Source organism: Saccostrea echinata, unplaced genomic scaffold, assembly GCF_033153115.1.
Source record: "Saccostrea echinata isolate AGI-Se365-2 ecotype Australia unplaced genomic scaffold, CSIRO_AGI_Sech_v1 ptg000001l, whole genome shotgun sequence".
Classification (NCBI taxonomy): Eukaryota; Metazoa; Mollusca; class Bivalvia; order Ostreida; family Ostreidae; genus Saccostrea; species Saccostrea echinata.
Window position 1 is genome coordinate 50,420,341 of NW_026889750.1, and position 16,930 is coordinate 50,437,270.

At 34.4% G+C, this 16,930-nt stretch overlaps 1 protein-coding gene across 1 annotated transcript in view; it reads right to left on the reverse strand.

The window, feature by feature from the left end:
- LOC133194065 (Kv channel-interacting protein 4-like) overlaps window positions 1-15,212 on the reverse strand; it is a 140,362-nt gene extending 125,150 nt beyond the window's left edge. The window contains exon 1 of the mRNA XM_061330030.1: window positions 15,167-15,212. Within this exon, the coding sequence (XP_061186014.1) occupies window positions 15,167-15,197 (31 nt within the window). The 5' untranslated portion in view covers window positions 15,198-15,212. The remainder of the gene's footprint in view (window positions 1-15,166) is intronic.
- Between the last annotated feature and the right edge of the window lie 1,718 nt (window positions 15,213-16,930).

Consider the following 16,930-nt stretch of genomic DNA (forward strand, 5'->3'; position numbering starts at 1 on the left):
TGCATGATTATTGTTCGTTATCTTCACATTTCATGATACATTTTTTCAACACATTTTCGGCGCGAAGTGGCCCAACATCACCATTTTTTGGAATGTATATCATAGCAGGACCACACAATCTGTCTTCCGTCATTATGCTTGAATATAGCTTCTCTGTTGATAACAGCATCTTCTACGAATCGTGTCTTGCTCTCCGTGACCAGCATACAGATACAATTCCCGAATTCATAAAACATATTATATAATAGTCAGGCTAAAATAAAAAATACCTTTGTTTCCCCGAACGCGACCGACCCAATTAAATCGCGCCGACTGAAAAGATTTTTTAATAAGATTATTCACATATTTTTTTATGTTTATCGACTTTTAAAAAATACAATTACTATATGGGACCATAGGAGTTGTTGTAAATAAGTCTACATATTTCATCTTGATGAATGTAATTCAGACGTCCTTTCTTCATGCCTTTTATTCATGGGTTAAACTTCGTGAGTTTTGAAATCATGATACAGGTTCCTGAGACGTCCGGTGTATTTTTCTTTAATTGGGGTCTTGAAGACTGGTTGTTTAAAACCCTTTGAGAATTGTTGGGACGACACAACTTGAACATTTGCCTGGTAAAGGGGTCCAAATTTAGACGTGTACTCGGCAAATTTGGCCATTGAGCAGTGAGGGATCTTTTTCGTACCAGCATCTTGTGCGACACTGGACCTAAGTTTTTACGGTCTCATTCAAAGGACCGGTCTCAACGTCCCACATTGGGATTTTAATCTGTGACTTAGAATTAGCTCCTTACTTCAGGACTCCAAAACGAAATGCACTAGAACTAATGCATAACTCGAGGCCCTTGAACAATTACACTGCATGTGTAAGCACTGGAAGCTGATAGTAGGTTTGAAAAAAAAAAAACTCGGATGTTCGGTCTTTGCGTATCTGAGAATCTTGTCTTTTTAAATATTTGATTTCAATAAATTTACACTGGCGTGAGATATTTCACAAGTTCAATTGAATAATAGTTTTTAGTTAATTTACCTTAAATTTTGCTTTTAAATGGCTTTCTTTTGCACATTTAATTTCTTATTTATAAAGGTATTATTCCAATAAATTTAAGAATGTTTTTTCAAAGCTGCTGTCATAAAAATTATTATTGACCTACCTACCTACCCAACTTGAGATTTAAGTGTCGGGTTAGGGGAAACAAAGATATTTTAAATGATGGCCTCAGTACATCCTTCTTCTAAGGGACACAAGATTTCCTAAAAAAGGATTTCACTTCCCATTCGAGAAGTTTTCACTCATATAGAGACGTTAGCATATACCGCTGAAGGGCTTCAAATTTACACCTATACTCGGCACTCAGGGACACTGAGCAGCGAGGGGTCTTTATCCTGCCAACGTTTTTTAAGGCCTCATCCGAAAGATCCGTGACTTTTACTTCTAGTGCTGAGCGCTTGACAAAGGAACAGTCACTACCTATATTTACGTATTAGGTTTGACGCGGTGCGGGTGAAAAAGAATCGAACCCGGGCTTCCCGATAACGAAGCGAACGCCCTACCACTAGGCTACTGTGACCTGTCAAAATCGACGGAAAAAATCTTATTCCGGAGAAAATAGTACAAATATCTTTTCTGCTTGAACTTACAGTAAGGCGTGACATTCTCGGCCATACATATATACATGTAATTAGCGTGTCTCAGATAGTGACCTAGATTCTCATTGGTTGCCAGATTAGCTCATCAATACTGAAATTACACAGCTTTTCATTTACGGGTGAAATACACATGGGATAAAAATGGTTCAGACGTCAACGAGTGACGGAAGGAACCAATTACATCGTGTCAGAGATGTGGCTTATGTCATCTCATTGTTTGTTAACAACAATCTAAAGTTGCTAATGTTATTAATTTCTTAACCAATGAGAATCTAGGTCACCATTTGAGAGACGCTAATTATGTATAGCCGAGATTGTCACGCCTTAATGAAAGTTCAAGCAGAAAAGAGATCTGTACTATGTAAAGCATATGAGGAGAAACTTGTTCGGCTCTGCTTTCTATCCTTTATATTACATTATCAGACTTGAGGAAATATTGCTTTCCGGGGGAATTTGGACAAGGGTCTTGAGAAAGAGGACAGCAAATACATATATCAACACGATTGTCGATTGTCATCCGGGATTAGCACATATACCTACTCGACTTTTCCACTCGGCTAGTTCTGACGCTGTTTACGGAGATAAAGGAAAATAAAGACAAGCATGCCATATATGCTTGTGTAAATAAATTATTGTAGAAGACAATGGTAATAACGATATTTTTACCGAAATTTTAACTTCATATCGGATTCATGCCAGACTTCAAGAAGATTACTTCAGCGTTCTATACTGAACATCAGAAAACGAAAAATTGGTCAAATTCAGCTTAATTTAAAAATAATAAGGCTTGTTCAAGCATTAACTTCCGTAACTTTACCTTAAAATCAATGGTAAATTGAAATTGATGTAAAAAGTTAACTATACCAGATTTGTGGACAATTCTTTTTTTCCAGTTCTCTGATATGTCCTTTAGAGAATTATGATGTTAAATTTGCTACTTGAAACAATAAATTTTTTCATGTTTTATACCCTGAATTGGTCCTTTTATCGTAGAATGACTGTAGTGCAGTTTGAGATAATACAAAACTATTTTTGAATTATGAAACAAAGGACAAGGTATGGTAACGGCTGAATCTGGCCCCTTATTTGATGTAAAAATCAGAACACAGTTAAAATTGTGAAAGTTTGTAGTTAAGAAGTTAAAATGATGGTTGTTTTAAGACCAGCACTAATTCTGATTCAAGGCTTACACGGAGGCCACAAGAGGGTGCAAAAGTAGGACATTTTCCCGAATTTCCTCAATTCTGATCGAATTTCGTAAAAATCTGAAATACTTTTCACTTCGAGAAACAGAGCACAAGCTTGCCTATCTGAGATTTTTACACATAAGATGCATCTGATACTAGTGTATGAAATATATAAATTTGATAGATAGGCAAGGTTGTGCTCTATATTTTCTGAACCAAAATGTGCTGTAAAATCGATGAAAATTTGCATAAAAATGAGAAAATTCGGAAATTGACATATTTTCCAACCTTCCTATGACCTCTGTGTATCCAATAACGTAGAACCAATACTCATTTTGTGGCAGGGGTGACAACATGTTTTTAACTGATAAACTGTTGCATCACTCTAAGAGACACCCCGAACCGGGGGCCAAAAAGGGGTCTTTGCCTATCTTGTCCTTTATTGAAATACGTTCTTTCAATACAAGATTTCATATCTTAAGTACAGTTCTTTGTAAAAATCACGCAAAATAGGCATGTAGGTGATATATGAGGGTTCTCAGAATTTGATGATTTTCCACACATAGTTTTCTTTTGCCCTATGAACCATGTTTGCAAAAAGAAAAATGTTTTGATTCATGGTTACCATGGAAACATGGGAAAAGAAATTTCCCTAGCAACCAGCCAATTTTCAGCTTCGATGAACTAAAAAATCTCTTATCTTTCAGGCTCAAATTAAATGTAATTACTAAAAGAATTTCTTTTTCATTGCTGTTATTCTCAAGATAATGATCTTAACAGTTTTCACAATCACAAATATAGAAATAAGATTTAAAGATATATCTGTGATATATGCATGTTTTTTCCTTTTTTGCTGACTCAGCATTTTCCTTGATTTTGGAATTATTCAATGCCTAATTACGCCAGTGATGGACCTCATACAGACATCCTGTGTATATAACATAAAAGCAGAGGATTTTGACTTTTAGAATTTGAATTCAGAAGCGTATTATTTTTAAACATTCCTATCCGTTGCCTAGCAACAAAAATGGATGTTTTGATGAATAAAGAGAGAAAAAAAAATGTAAAATGCTAAAGTCATAAATCACATAACTTGTTATCTTTGAGTACTCAAAACAAATTTTACAATAAATTGAAATTTTTGAGACCTCTCTGTAAACTATGGAATGTTTTACAATTTGTAATCTCCATGGTAACAGCAATTTCCCCTTAGCAACACATCATAGAATAATAATTTTAGCATGTTCACGTACCTGTTGTTAAGGATTCTTCAAAGCATGCTGTAAAATTGTGATTAGGCAAATTTTACAATGCAATTAGCATCTTATAAAATTCTATTTTTCACTTTATTTTCCCATAGCAACGATTCTGAGCACATAGCAACCAATGTAGCCTATGTAGAGTTAAGAGTCATTATCTGTAGGAATTTCAACTGTTTTGATATTCAGAATCAAGATTACAGGACATTGTTATGTAAAATCATTGCTGGTACAAAATATACATAAATATATACATTTGCAATCAAGATTTAAAAATTCAAACTATGAATGTTACCATGGTAACGGGTATAAACATTTTAGCTCACCTGAGCCGAAGGCTCAAGTGACTTTTCTGATCGAAATTTGATTGTTGTCTGCCGTCGTTGTCGTCGTCGTTGTAAACGTTTCACAATTTCGTCTTTTTCTCCAGAACTACTGAACCAATTTCAACCAAACTTGGCACAGAGTATCCTTGGGGAAAGGGGATTCAAGTTTGTTTAAGTGAAGGGCCACGCTCTCTTCCAAGGGGAGATAATTACAAATTAGTGAAAATTAATGGCATCTTTTAAAAATCTTCTTCTCAAGAACCACTGGGCCAGGAAAGATGAAACTCATTTTGAATCATTCTCAGGTAGTGTAGATTCAATTTTGTTAAAATCATGATCCCCGGAAGTAGAGTGGGGCCACAGTGGACGATCAAAGTTTTACATAAAAATATTAAGGAAAAATCTTCTCAAGAACAGCAGAGCCATGATTGGTTAATAACTATTAGGAAGTATCCTAAGGTAGTGTAGATTCATATTTGATAAAAATCATGACTCCCTGGGAATATGTAGGGGTCACAATTGATGATTAAAGTTATGCATAGGAATACATAGGACTTTTTTTTCCAAAAATCTTGTTCTCAAGAAGAGCAAAGCTATGATTAGTCATATTTATATGGAAGCATCCTCAGATAGTGTAGATTCAGATTTGTTCAAACCATGACCCCGGGGGGAGGGTGGGACTATAATGAAAGTTCAAAGTTGTAGTGAAAAAATTAGTCAAAGAAATATGAAAGCATCTTTAGTTAGTGTAGATTCAATTTTGTTCAAATCATACCCCCCCCCCTTTTTTTAGGGGTAGGTTGGGACCACTTATGCATTAAAGCTTTTCAATACTGAACTGATTTTTGCTTTTTTCCTAGCCAGTGCTCAGGTGAGCGATGTGGCCCATCGGCCTCTTGTTGTTTTTATCATTTCAGTTTATTTCTTCACTTTCATTCAAAGCTCATTGATTGAAGCACTTCTTTAATTATTATTTCATTAAAGAAATAAATTCATTTTTTTTTAATTAAAGTATTTATAAAATGAATGTTTGCATTTTGGCATAGTAAATTTACCATACTTTTTCCACGCTTGTACCGGAAAGTGAATCTGACGTGGGACTTCCGTGGGGGGGGGGAAATCCTACTCTAGAGTCTATTTTTCCGGGGGAAAATCCTACTCTTGAGCCAGTTTTCCCGGAGAGGGGGGGGGGGAATTTTAGAGGGGAAATCCCACTCTACAAGACCGGTATATAATGATCTGATTTTTGGTATGTCTCTTGATATTGTTGACTTACAAATCAGGTTTCGAGTTTCTTTGGTCCATTTTTTGCTCACCAGAGCAGATGGCTCAAGGTTCTGATCATATTTTGTCCGGCGTCCATCGGTCTGTTCATCTGTCAGATTGCCGTCTGTCTATCTGTCTGTAAACTTTTTCGACATTTTCGACATCTTCTCAAGAACTACTGGGCAAATATCAACCAAATAGCAACAAAGTGTTCTTTAGTTAAGGGAATTCAAGTTTGTCCAAATGAACGGCCAAGCCTTCTTCCAATGGGAGATAATTACGAATTTAGTGAAAAATTATTGACATCTTTTAAAAATCTTCTTCGGAAGAGTCAATGGGTCAGAAAATTTTAATCATATATGGAAACATTCACAGATAGTGTAGATTCAAGTTTGTTAAAAAATGACTTCTGGAGGTAGGGGGAGATTAAAGTTTGTTCGAATCATAACCCCCTAGGGAAGAGTGGGGCTACAATAGGCGATCAAAGTCTAACATAGGAATACACAGGGTTTTCTTTTAATCTTCTTTTCAAGAACAGTATAGTCATGATTAGTCATTTATTTGGAAGCATTCTCAGATAGTGTAGATAAGTTCGTTCAAATCATGACCGGATGTGGGGGGGGGGGGAGTTTTGGCCACATAAGGCAATGAATTTTCTTACATAGGAATTCATACGTATATGGGAAATATCTTTAAAAATCTTCTTTTCAAGGACAACAAAACCATTAATTATTCATACAGAAGCTGCAGATTCAAGTTCGTTCAAATCATAACACTTAGGGGTAATGTGGAGCCACAACATTGATCAAAGTTATACAAAGGAATATATAAAAAGCATGCGTATAGATAAGGAGCTTATATATGAAATGACTATTACAGCTAAGTGATCTGTGGGTTAAGAAAATATTTGGTACTGTACTTTATCAAATGAGTTGAAATGGTGTATATTCCCGATGTTTTCCGAGCGAATATACACAATTTAAACGACGTGGATAAAGCAAATACCACGTCACACAATTATAGATGTTTTATTAATTGAAAATTTTTAGATTTTTTAGTTATCTCATAAGATTTTCTTTTTTCACAAAAAATTAAGATAATCCCTGTAAAATAATGTTAATTGATTTCTATCCAAATCGACGACACGTTAATTGATGATGTCGCACTGTAAACGTTGAAATGCTGAAAGAAAGTTTTTTGTAAATCTGTACAAAATATGAAATCTTGGAATGATATTTGCTGTGTCTTTTGAAACATACGTGACAATTTGTTGAAGATTCATTTTATACAAACTTTTGATTTTGAAGTTGTACACGTTGTAAAGACCGAGGAATCATTAAATGTAATCCTACTCTGAAATCATTCTGTGTATTGTGACAGTGCTAAGCCAGCTATTTGTATAGAATCATGGTAAGTTATATAGTATAATGTAAGAAAATATTGATGAAAGTGGCTAGACTTTCCTGAATGGTAAAATGAATCATGCAACACCATCTTCACTGATCGCCTAATGTTTCCTGTGAGAACGTTGGTGGTGTTGGGAGTGGGGTTGAAATACATATTTACAGTAGTCAGTTTAAAAATAATAAAATTTCGTTGAGGTAAAACGAGAGCTTTCTTGTTTTTAACAAAATGTTTGCTCATTATCATTTATGTTAAAAAGCAAGAACTTTCAAAAATAAAAGTTTCGAAAATTTTACGTCTTGAAGAATGGGATTGTGTCAAAACCGGAAGTGCTATTTACGTATAGGTATAAAGCATACGCAAGGATAAAACATAACTTTATCTTATGGGTAGTATCCACCACAAGTATGAGATTACCGGTAAACGTAATTAGTTTTTTCTCTTCTTGTGGTGGATAATACCCATAAGATAAACTTAAAATGTATTAAAATTGTCTATCCCTGGTATTTCGATATAAGCATGTTTTACTACATGTATATAGAAAAATTTAAAAACAGCAAAGCCATGATTAGTCGTTTTAATTTAGAAGCATCCTAAGTGATAATTTTAAGTTTGTCCACATCAAATGCCCCGGGTTTAGGGTGAGGACCACGATAAAAGATCAAATGTATAGGGAAAATCTTGTAAAGCTATGATTAGGTAAATAGATATGGAAGCATCTTTAGATAGTTAGGCCTTTGTTTTGTCAAACAATTTTGGACCAATATTTTATTAAAAGTTTTCAATACTGAACTGTGTTCTGTTTTGTTTAAGCCCAAGTGCTTAGGTGAGTAGTGTAGCCAATGGGCCTCTTGATACAAAATTTGTAGCCATTAGACTTAGTTTCTAATTGTCATAGACAAGGCTATAATTATAGGCAATGCCTGCTGCCTAATATATTTATGTAGATATTATGAAAATATGCTCAAATGAAAGATTTCTAATAATTTACTTTTATTAAGTGTTTGGAGCTGATTTTTAGTCTGTCTTATAATATTGATGACTGACAAATCAATTCAAGTTTATTGCTGACTGACCCACTTTTATGAAAGTACTTGTATTAGTACCTTGAATGTAAAAAATCCTTTAATTCACTGCTCAGTTCAATAATAAAAAATTCAATTTTTTTGCTATGCCTGCAGATAATTAGCTGAAGTGTATTAAGTTTCTTTATATCAATGACCAAGATTAGGTTTGACAATCATGATAAAGATAGAAATGTATAGCCCTCAGACTTTAGAAATTCACAGATGGTCTTTTATTTGTCTCTTCATATTTTATTTTCTAGATTCGCATTGATTGAACCATTTCAATAAGTTCACCTGTACAGAAGTTTCAATGTAAAAGGTGAAGATAACGAACAGTGATCGACCTCATAAAATCTATAAACATTAAAAATATGTGACGAGGGCATAAAACACGGACCCCTGGAAATTCCAGAGGTTGGACCAGGTGCCTAGGAGGAGTAAGCATCCCCTGTTGACCGGTCACACCAGCCGTGAGCCCTGTGTATTTATCAGGATGACGGAACTTCCCGTAGTCAATTCAGTATAAAAACAAAGACCTAACAATTGGTGTGAAACAAGTCATCCAAATACAACCCAATGATAGGTTATATTTGCTAACAAGGTCATTATAACGACCATAAAATTTACGAAATACCAACTTTAAACGAGGTTGTTGAAATCCTTGTAACGTCAACTTTTCAGTGAGTAGCATGCCTCGCTTTAAAAATTGATCGTACTCAGAGCAATCTTGATTGCAAATGTATATATTTATGTATATTTTGTACCAGCAATGATTTTACATGTCAATGTCCTGTAATCTTGATTCTGAATATCAAAACAGTTGAAATTCCTACAGATAATGACTCTTAACTCTACATAGGCTACATTGGTTGCTATGTGCTCAGAATCGTTGCTATGGGAAAATAAAGTGAAAAATAGAATTTTATAAGATGCTAATTGCATTGTAAAATTTGCCTAATCACAATTTTACAGCATGCTTTGAAGAATCCTTAACAACAGGTACGTAAATATGCTAAAATTATTATTCTATGATGTGTTGCTAAGGGGAAATTACTGTTACCATGGAGATTACAAATTGTAAAACATTCCATAGTTTACAGAGAGGTCTCAAAAATTTCAATTTATTGTAAAATTTGTTTTGAGTATTCAAAGATAACAAGTTATGTGATTTATGACTTTTGCATTTTACAATTTTTTTTCTCTCTTTATTCATCAAAACATCCATTTTTGTTGCTAGGCAACGGATAGGAATGTTTAAAAATTATACGCTTCTGAATTCAAATTCTAAAAGTCAAAATCCTCTGCTTTTATGTTATATACACAGGATGTCTGTATGAGGTCCATCACTGGCGTAATTAGGCATTGAATAATTCCAAAATCAAGGAAAATGCTGAGTCAGCAAAAAAGGAAAAACATGCATATATTCCCACATCTATCACAGATATATCTTTAAATCTTATTTCTATATTTGTGATTGTGAAAACTGTTAAGATCATTATCTTGAGAATAACAGCAATGAAAAAGAAATTCTTTTAGTATTTACATTTAATTTGAGCCTGAAAGATAAGAGATTTTTTAGTTCATCGAAGCTGAAAATTGGCTGGTTGCTAGGGAAATTTCTTTTCCCATGTTTCCATGGTAACCGTGAATCAAAACAATTTTCCTCTTGCATACATGGTTCATAGGGCAAAAGAAAACTATGTGTGAAAAATCATCAAATTCTGAGAACCCTCATATATCACCCTTTGCATGATTTTTACACAGAACCTTACTTAATTTATTTATTATTACGTGTATTATCAAATTTATTTATTCTTTTTAAAAAAAGTGCGGATGATAAACCCATGTAACACTCGATTTTTTTAAACGGGGCAGTTTCTCCACTACCTCAATAGAAAAAAAATTGAGGCAGTGGAGAAGCTGTCATGTATAATTGGTAGTACTAAATAAAATTACTTATTAGTATCTTTACGTCAAGTAAATAACTTTACATTTCAGGTAAGATTTATTTAAGATGAGGAGTGCCTATGATTTCTCGTTGTACTGAAACTCGTGGAGCTTCTACTCAAACTGAAGGAAGGCACCTGCCATGACTTTATGATTAAACGTTGCGCATTCGATGTATTGAAATTTTATTATTTCCGTTATGGAGAATAAACAACAGAATTCAAGGTTTTATAGGCACAATTTTCACATTTTTATATCATCTGGGTGTTGAAGTACACATGTACATAGTCCCTTGTGACCAGATCTTTTTCTCTTGACTTCCCGTCAGGAATTGACTAGGTAGCATCGCCGGAAACCGATGGGTTTCCGATGATCTTTAGATAGTACTAGTAGACAACATTTAACATATATTCTCAAACAACGCAAATATATTTTTAATAAGATCTCTATTAATTAAAATTTAATGGTGTTCTAAACAAAAAAATTAATAAAATCAAGTTCTGGGAAAAAATGAAGACTTCCGATAAATTCAACGTTTGGGAGCTTACAGGAGTTTATTCGTAAACATGTGATTCAAATGTTTAATAATAAAATTTTAATCACTAAAGTTACAGGTACAGGACAAAGGACAAGGTATGGTAAAGGCCGAATCTGGCCCCTTATTCGATGTAGAAGTCAGAACACAGTTAAAATTGTGATAGTTTGTAGTTAAGAACTTAAAATGATGCTTGTTTTAAGATCAGCACTAATTTTGATTCAAAGCTTACACGAAGGCCACAAGAGGGTGCAGAAGTGGGACATTTTCCTGAATTTCCTCAATTCTGGTCGAATTTATCAAATTTGAGACACTTTTCACTTCGAGAAACATAGAGCACAAGCTTGCCTATCTGAGATTTTTATACATAAGATGCATCTGATACTAGTGTATAAAATATATAAATTTGGTAGATAGGCAAGCTTGTGCTCTATGTTTTCTGAACCAAAATGTGCTGTAAAATCGATGAAAATTTGCATAAAAATGAGAAAATTCGGAAATTGACATATTTTCTGACCTTCCTGTGCTCCCTGTGTATCCCATAACTTAGAACCAATACTTATTTTGTGGCAGGGGTGACAACAGGTTTTTAATTGATAAACTATTGCATCATTCTAAAAGACACCCCAAACCAGGGGCCAAAAAGGGGTCTTAACCTATCTTGTCCTTTCTCCTTTTTCCCCAAGTGCCACATTTTCTTAAAATGTTGCTATCGTAGGGCGATATGTTTTATGAAACACTCAAGAATTGTTTGTTTCAAAGAACTTCAAATTCACCCTTATTACAAAATAGAATCTTGCTTTGGCTCGACTTTCTTGATGAATAACCCACTGGCCTCAAATGTACTGAATAATAAAAACCAAAGCCTGAGGGCGACAAATCTGACATTGAAAGGATTCAGATTAAAAAAAAGATCCCTTTATAACTGAATTTTACAATTTTTTTTGCAGAATTCCTCTAGATATTTTTATAGACTGAATTCAACCGGACATCTTCTTCCTCTTTGACTTCAATTAATTTTCCTTTCATCCTTAATTACGTTAAGAAGGAGCATTCCATTGTTTAAAATACTTGTATATTTCGTATACGTCCTCTGCCCATCAAAAGATCCTTAGGCGTGAGTCATGCTTCAATCAAACGTATTTTAGGACAAAACGGTCAATAACTAGTCTTTCTGAATAATGACGAGACAGAGGCGATCTAGCAGAATGCCCTGTCTGGTAAGTCTAGGCTGCCACGTGGGTCAGCTTAATAATACATATTATAGACAACGATATATAACTTTAATCAGTCCTTGCGGAAAATTATAGATATTTGAGACGAGTTCTGTGTTAAGACACAGACCCAGAAAAGAGTCCGTTAACTCAAGCAAGTTCTTGAACCAAGTTCATACAGAAAAAAAAAACATGTTTGATAAAAGATACATTCAAAAAGACAAAGAAGTAAAAGGTTTATATCGGGGTATGGTTTTATGCCCCCGTTATAAGAAATTCAGGGCACGCAGTTTTTGCCTGTCCGTCTATTTGTCCACAAAACAATAACCTTGGTCATAACGTTTGAATGATTTGTACTAGGTCTTTCATAATTTCACATATATATTCCTTGTGACAGGACTTTTTTGTGTACCAACATTTTTAACCTTTTGATCATCGAACGTGACATACTTTTGAAAAAGAAAAAAACCAAACTTTTACCCTGGCCAAAACTTTTGAATGGTCTGTGCTAGGGCTTTCAAATTTCTGTGTATTTCAAGACAAGATCTTTCTTTGAAAATCAACATTTTTTACCTTTTGATCTTGATCTTTGACTTTGATCTATTTAAAAAATTAACATTAACCTTGGCCAAAACTTCTGAACAGTTGATGTTAGGGCTTTTCTATTATACAGGTGTATTACTTGTAACAAGATCTTGGGGGAGGGGGGATCACTTATGAAATCCTGACCTTAGAGTTTATCACACTTTTGAAAACTAAAACCTGGGTCATAACATTTGAATTGTTGGCGCTCAAAGCCTTTCTTAGGAAACCAACACTTTTTATATCTTGACCTTGGAGTTTGACCTAGTTTTGAAAAACTTTAATTAAATATTAACCTTGGCAATAACTTCTGAAAAGTTGGTTCCATGGCAATCTAATTAAAATTAGATGTTCCGAATCCGTTACCGCTTCTCAAGCGGTAGCGGATTCGGAACATCTAATTTTAATTAGATTGGTTCTAGGGCTTTCATTTTTAATATATTCGATCAGTGCATATTATCTATTCAAGATATATTACTAAAGTCAGGTACTCTTCACACAATTGCTCCGACGAAAATAGTTCCATTCATGATCAGTATATACAAGATTACAACAAATGTTAAGAATAATGATGTATATTTAATACGTTAAAGAAAACAAAATTAACGTAAAAAGATTTTAAGAAAATCATCTTTTCCCCGGAAAAGCAAATAAAAAGTTTTCATATTCCTACGCTCGCTGCCTCCTCAGTCTTTTTTCCCGAAAATATATAGGTCATACTTCGATTGATAATGATAAATCTTTTCACCAGTTATATTACTGTCATTATTATTGTTCGTTCATTGCCTTATAATTTCTTTTGAATGGATATGTTAATCATTAACTGTGTGTTTTTTTTCTCTCTTTTAATGAATAACGGAATGGTTATTATGGTTAAACACCTGCAATCGTAACCTCTCGGCAAAGCGACGTAATGTTCCGAGCTCGTCTGAAAGGATCTTCGCACGTGTGTAGACCTAGGCTATTTGGTCTTGCAAGCTCAGGTGTGTGCACCGTTTGCTAGAGACGCTTAGATCACGTAGACTGGGTATCAGTATTTGCTACGGAAATGAAGAAGTTTAGAACTATACACCAGTTTCATAAGAAGTGCAGGTTTTTTACTCAAGCCCTAAATTGGGCTAGAGGGGCTGAGTTATCTAAAACGAGACTAGGTCATCGATCTACTCAGTTTAAAAACACGAAAATATACTATGTTTATCTTCAAAACATCTGTATATTCAAAATCTATATTAAGTGTTAAATGTCGGATTCTATCCTATGACGAAGGAATATTCAGTGATGCTCCATAGCCGCAACCGATCTCGCGCTTTCCTTTGCGTTTAACAACGGCCGTCAATGCATCTCTGGACAAGTTCATTGATTACAAGTTCATTCGTTCTAAAAGGTGACATGTTGACCATCTTTAACATCTGCCTATACTATGGGTGATAGTAATTTAATAGCACAAAAATTAAAAAATAAATTAAAATCTATCCTTGATAGATCTATAGTTTTGCTATTTAAAAAAAAAATGGGCTATCTTTGATAATCCATAACGGATTGAATTTGATTTGAATTTTTTTTTTTTACAGAAGATTATATCATTGGAAAGTTAGATGGTACACATGTAGCACAGGCCCATATAGTACGCGGGATTTTTTTTTCGGAGCCCCCCCCCCTTCACTTTGAAAACGTTGCTACAGGCCTGTAACATGCTATTTGGTTTAAATATTCCTGAAAATGAACGAGGTGTTAAATACATTTTTAAAATTATACGATTAATTATATTTAGTCTATGTTCTATGTGAAATTAAAACTATTTTTAGCGACTTTGTGATAGTCACTACATGCATCTACATCTAACGTTATATATGAACATGCAGTTTGTTTCCTAGTACATGCATATTTTATTCAACAAAAGATGTTGAAACTCAGTAGCCTAAATATTTTGTCGTTTTAGGATATTTATGGCACTTTTATTATGACTTTCTACAGCTTGAGTATCTCTGACGTTTTGTCAGTAAATACTTGTTTTTTTATTAGAAATCATCTGAGCACAATGAAAATTCGAATAAATTAAAAGTCGAATATCTTGGATATGGGGTAACCCATATCTATTCTTGTTCACATGTGTATTTACATGTATTCCTTGGGACAAGACCTTTATTTTGGTAACAACATTTTTGACCTCATGACCTATTTTTGAATAACCTTGGTCATGAACTGCCATACGGGAGCATCATTGTTCTTAAAACACATCTTGTTTTTCATTGTGTCTGACGGGAAATATTTTCTGCTTTGAGTTCTGTTCATTTGAAAACAAACTATTATTATTTTTTTAAAGCAAAATTGAACACTTAATGATGCAAATATGGTTACAATCAAAATAAACTATATTAATTTGAACGTAAACTAGTTCAAAAGTGACTTTCTTTTAACAGTTGCAGAGAGGTTTTTTTTTTTATTACTGAGTATACATTTTTTGACAATGACCCCCCTCCCCCATTTCCTAAGTGTATCTGATGTAGATACTATTTCATGTACAAACTAAATGCTAGCATAATTAAGTGATATTTTACTGGGTCCAAAATATTTTCTGCATACTCCACTTACTGAACTTTGTTTGGAAATAAAAAAAACAAAACAAGATAGTATTAATTAACCAATGCATGGTTATGCAGTACTAATTAACTACAGGCGTTTTCTACTTATTCTTCTACACTAAATTACCCTAGTAGAAATACTCACTGACAATGGAAGAGGAAAACAAAACACCCATAACATCTATAGCTGTAAAATTACTGGGACAACAACTATTTTCTCGACTGTCTATTTTAGTAAAGAATGCACCAGATGTAAAAATGTTTTACAAGAAATGTCTGACAAAAGCTTGACAGGGGCATAAACATCACCTCTTATATGATGGGTGAATTATAAAGATCTTATCACACCTAATTCAGTGGTAAGGAAAGCCCTGATCATTGACACCGAGGGATTGATCACCAGGTCCTTTTGTCAGGCTCAGTCCGGGGAACAAATAAATGTTATGGAGAATATGGAAGGATGTTACAAATCTTGATTGATTCAAGTATACATTGTAATGATTCGGGAGTAGATGAATAACTTACCGTCTACACTAATCATAATTTTGTCTCACACAGAGGGGAGATGACGTTTTGCCTCAGCTCGATTGTCTGTCTTTAGAAGTTAGGACAAAACAACACTTACTTAATTCAGATAATATAAGAAAAGAAATTGTGCAATAAATTATTAAAAGCTTGTCAAAACTAATAGTAAATAAAAACATAATGAAAAACAGAAACTATAGCTCGTGACTTATATGACTGATATTCTCTCCATGCAGTCAAGGGCGTGTCATCAAAGTCATGGATAATGGGCGAAGTGAACTAAGGATCAGTGATCAAAAGTGTCGACATGGTCTGAGACAGATCAAAAGTGTCGATATGAACTGAGACAGATCAAAAGTGTCGACATGGATTGAGAGAGATACAAAGTGTCGACATGGACTGAGAGAGATCCGAAGTATTAATATGGACACAGACAGATCAAAAGTGTCGACAAGGACTGAGAGAGATCAAAAGTGTCGACATGGACTGAAAGAGATCAAAAGTCTTGAATGGACTGAGACAGATCAAAAGTGTCGACATGGACTGAGACAGATCAAAAGTGTCGAGATAGACTGAGAGAGATCCAAAGTGTTGACATGGACTGAGACAGATCAAAGTGTCGACATGGACTGAGAGTGATCCAAAGTGTTGACATGGACTGAGAGAGATCAAAAGTGTCGACATGGACTGAGAGAGATCCAAAGTGTCGACATGGACTGAGACAGATCCAAAGTGTTGACATGGACTGAGACAGATCAAAGTGTCGACATGGACTGAGAGAGATCCAAAGTGTTGACATGGACTGAGACAGATCAAAAGTGTCGACATGGACTGAGAGAGATCCAAAGTGTCGACATGGACTGAGACAGATCTAAAGTGTTGACATGGACTGAGAGAGATCAAAAGTGTTGACATGAACTGAGAGAGATCAAGTGTTGACATGGACTGAGAGAGATCTAATGTGGTGACATGGACTGAGAGAGATCAAAAGTGTTGACATGGACTGAAAGTTCAAAGTGTTGACATGGACTGAGAGAGATCCAAAGTGTTGACATGGACTGAGAGAAATCATAAATGTTGACATGGATTGAGAGATCAAAAGTGTTGACATGGACTTAGAGGTGATTTTTTCTCAAACCAGATCTTATTTCTGTGATTGACTTTAAAAGCTCTTTGGTTTTAGTTACAGCCTCAAAAAATGAAAAAAAAAGTGTAATTTAAAAAAAAATATTGTTTTACTTTTTTAGTTCCTTATAATTAAGCGAATTCCAAATAAAGATCCTCATACATATATATATAAGCAATTGGGGCAGTGCATTTCCTCAGATCCTCAGATATAAGCAGTTGGGGCAGTGCATTTTTTCGAACAGATATTTAAATAATT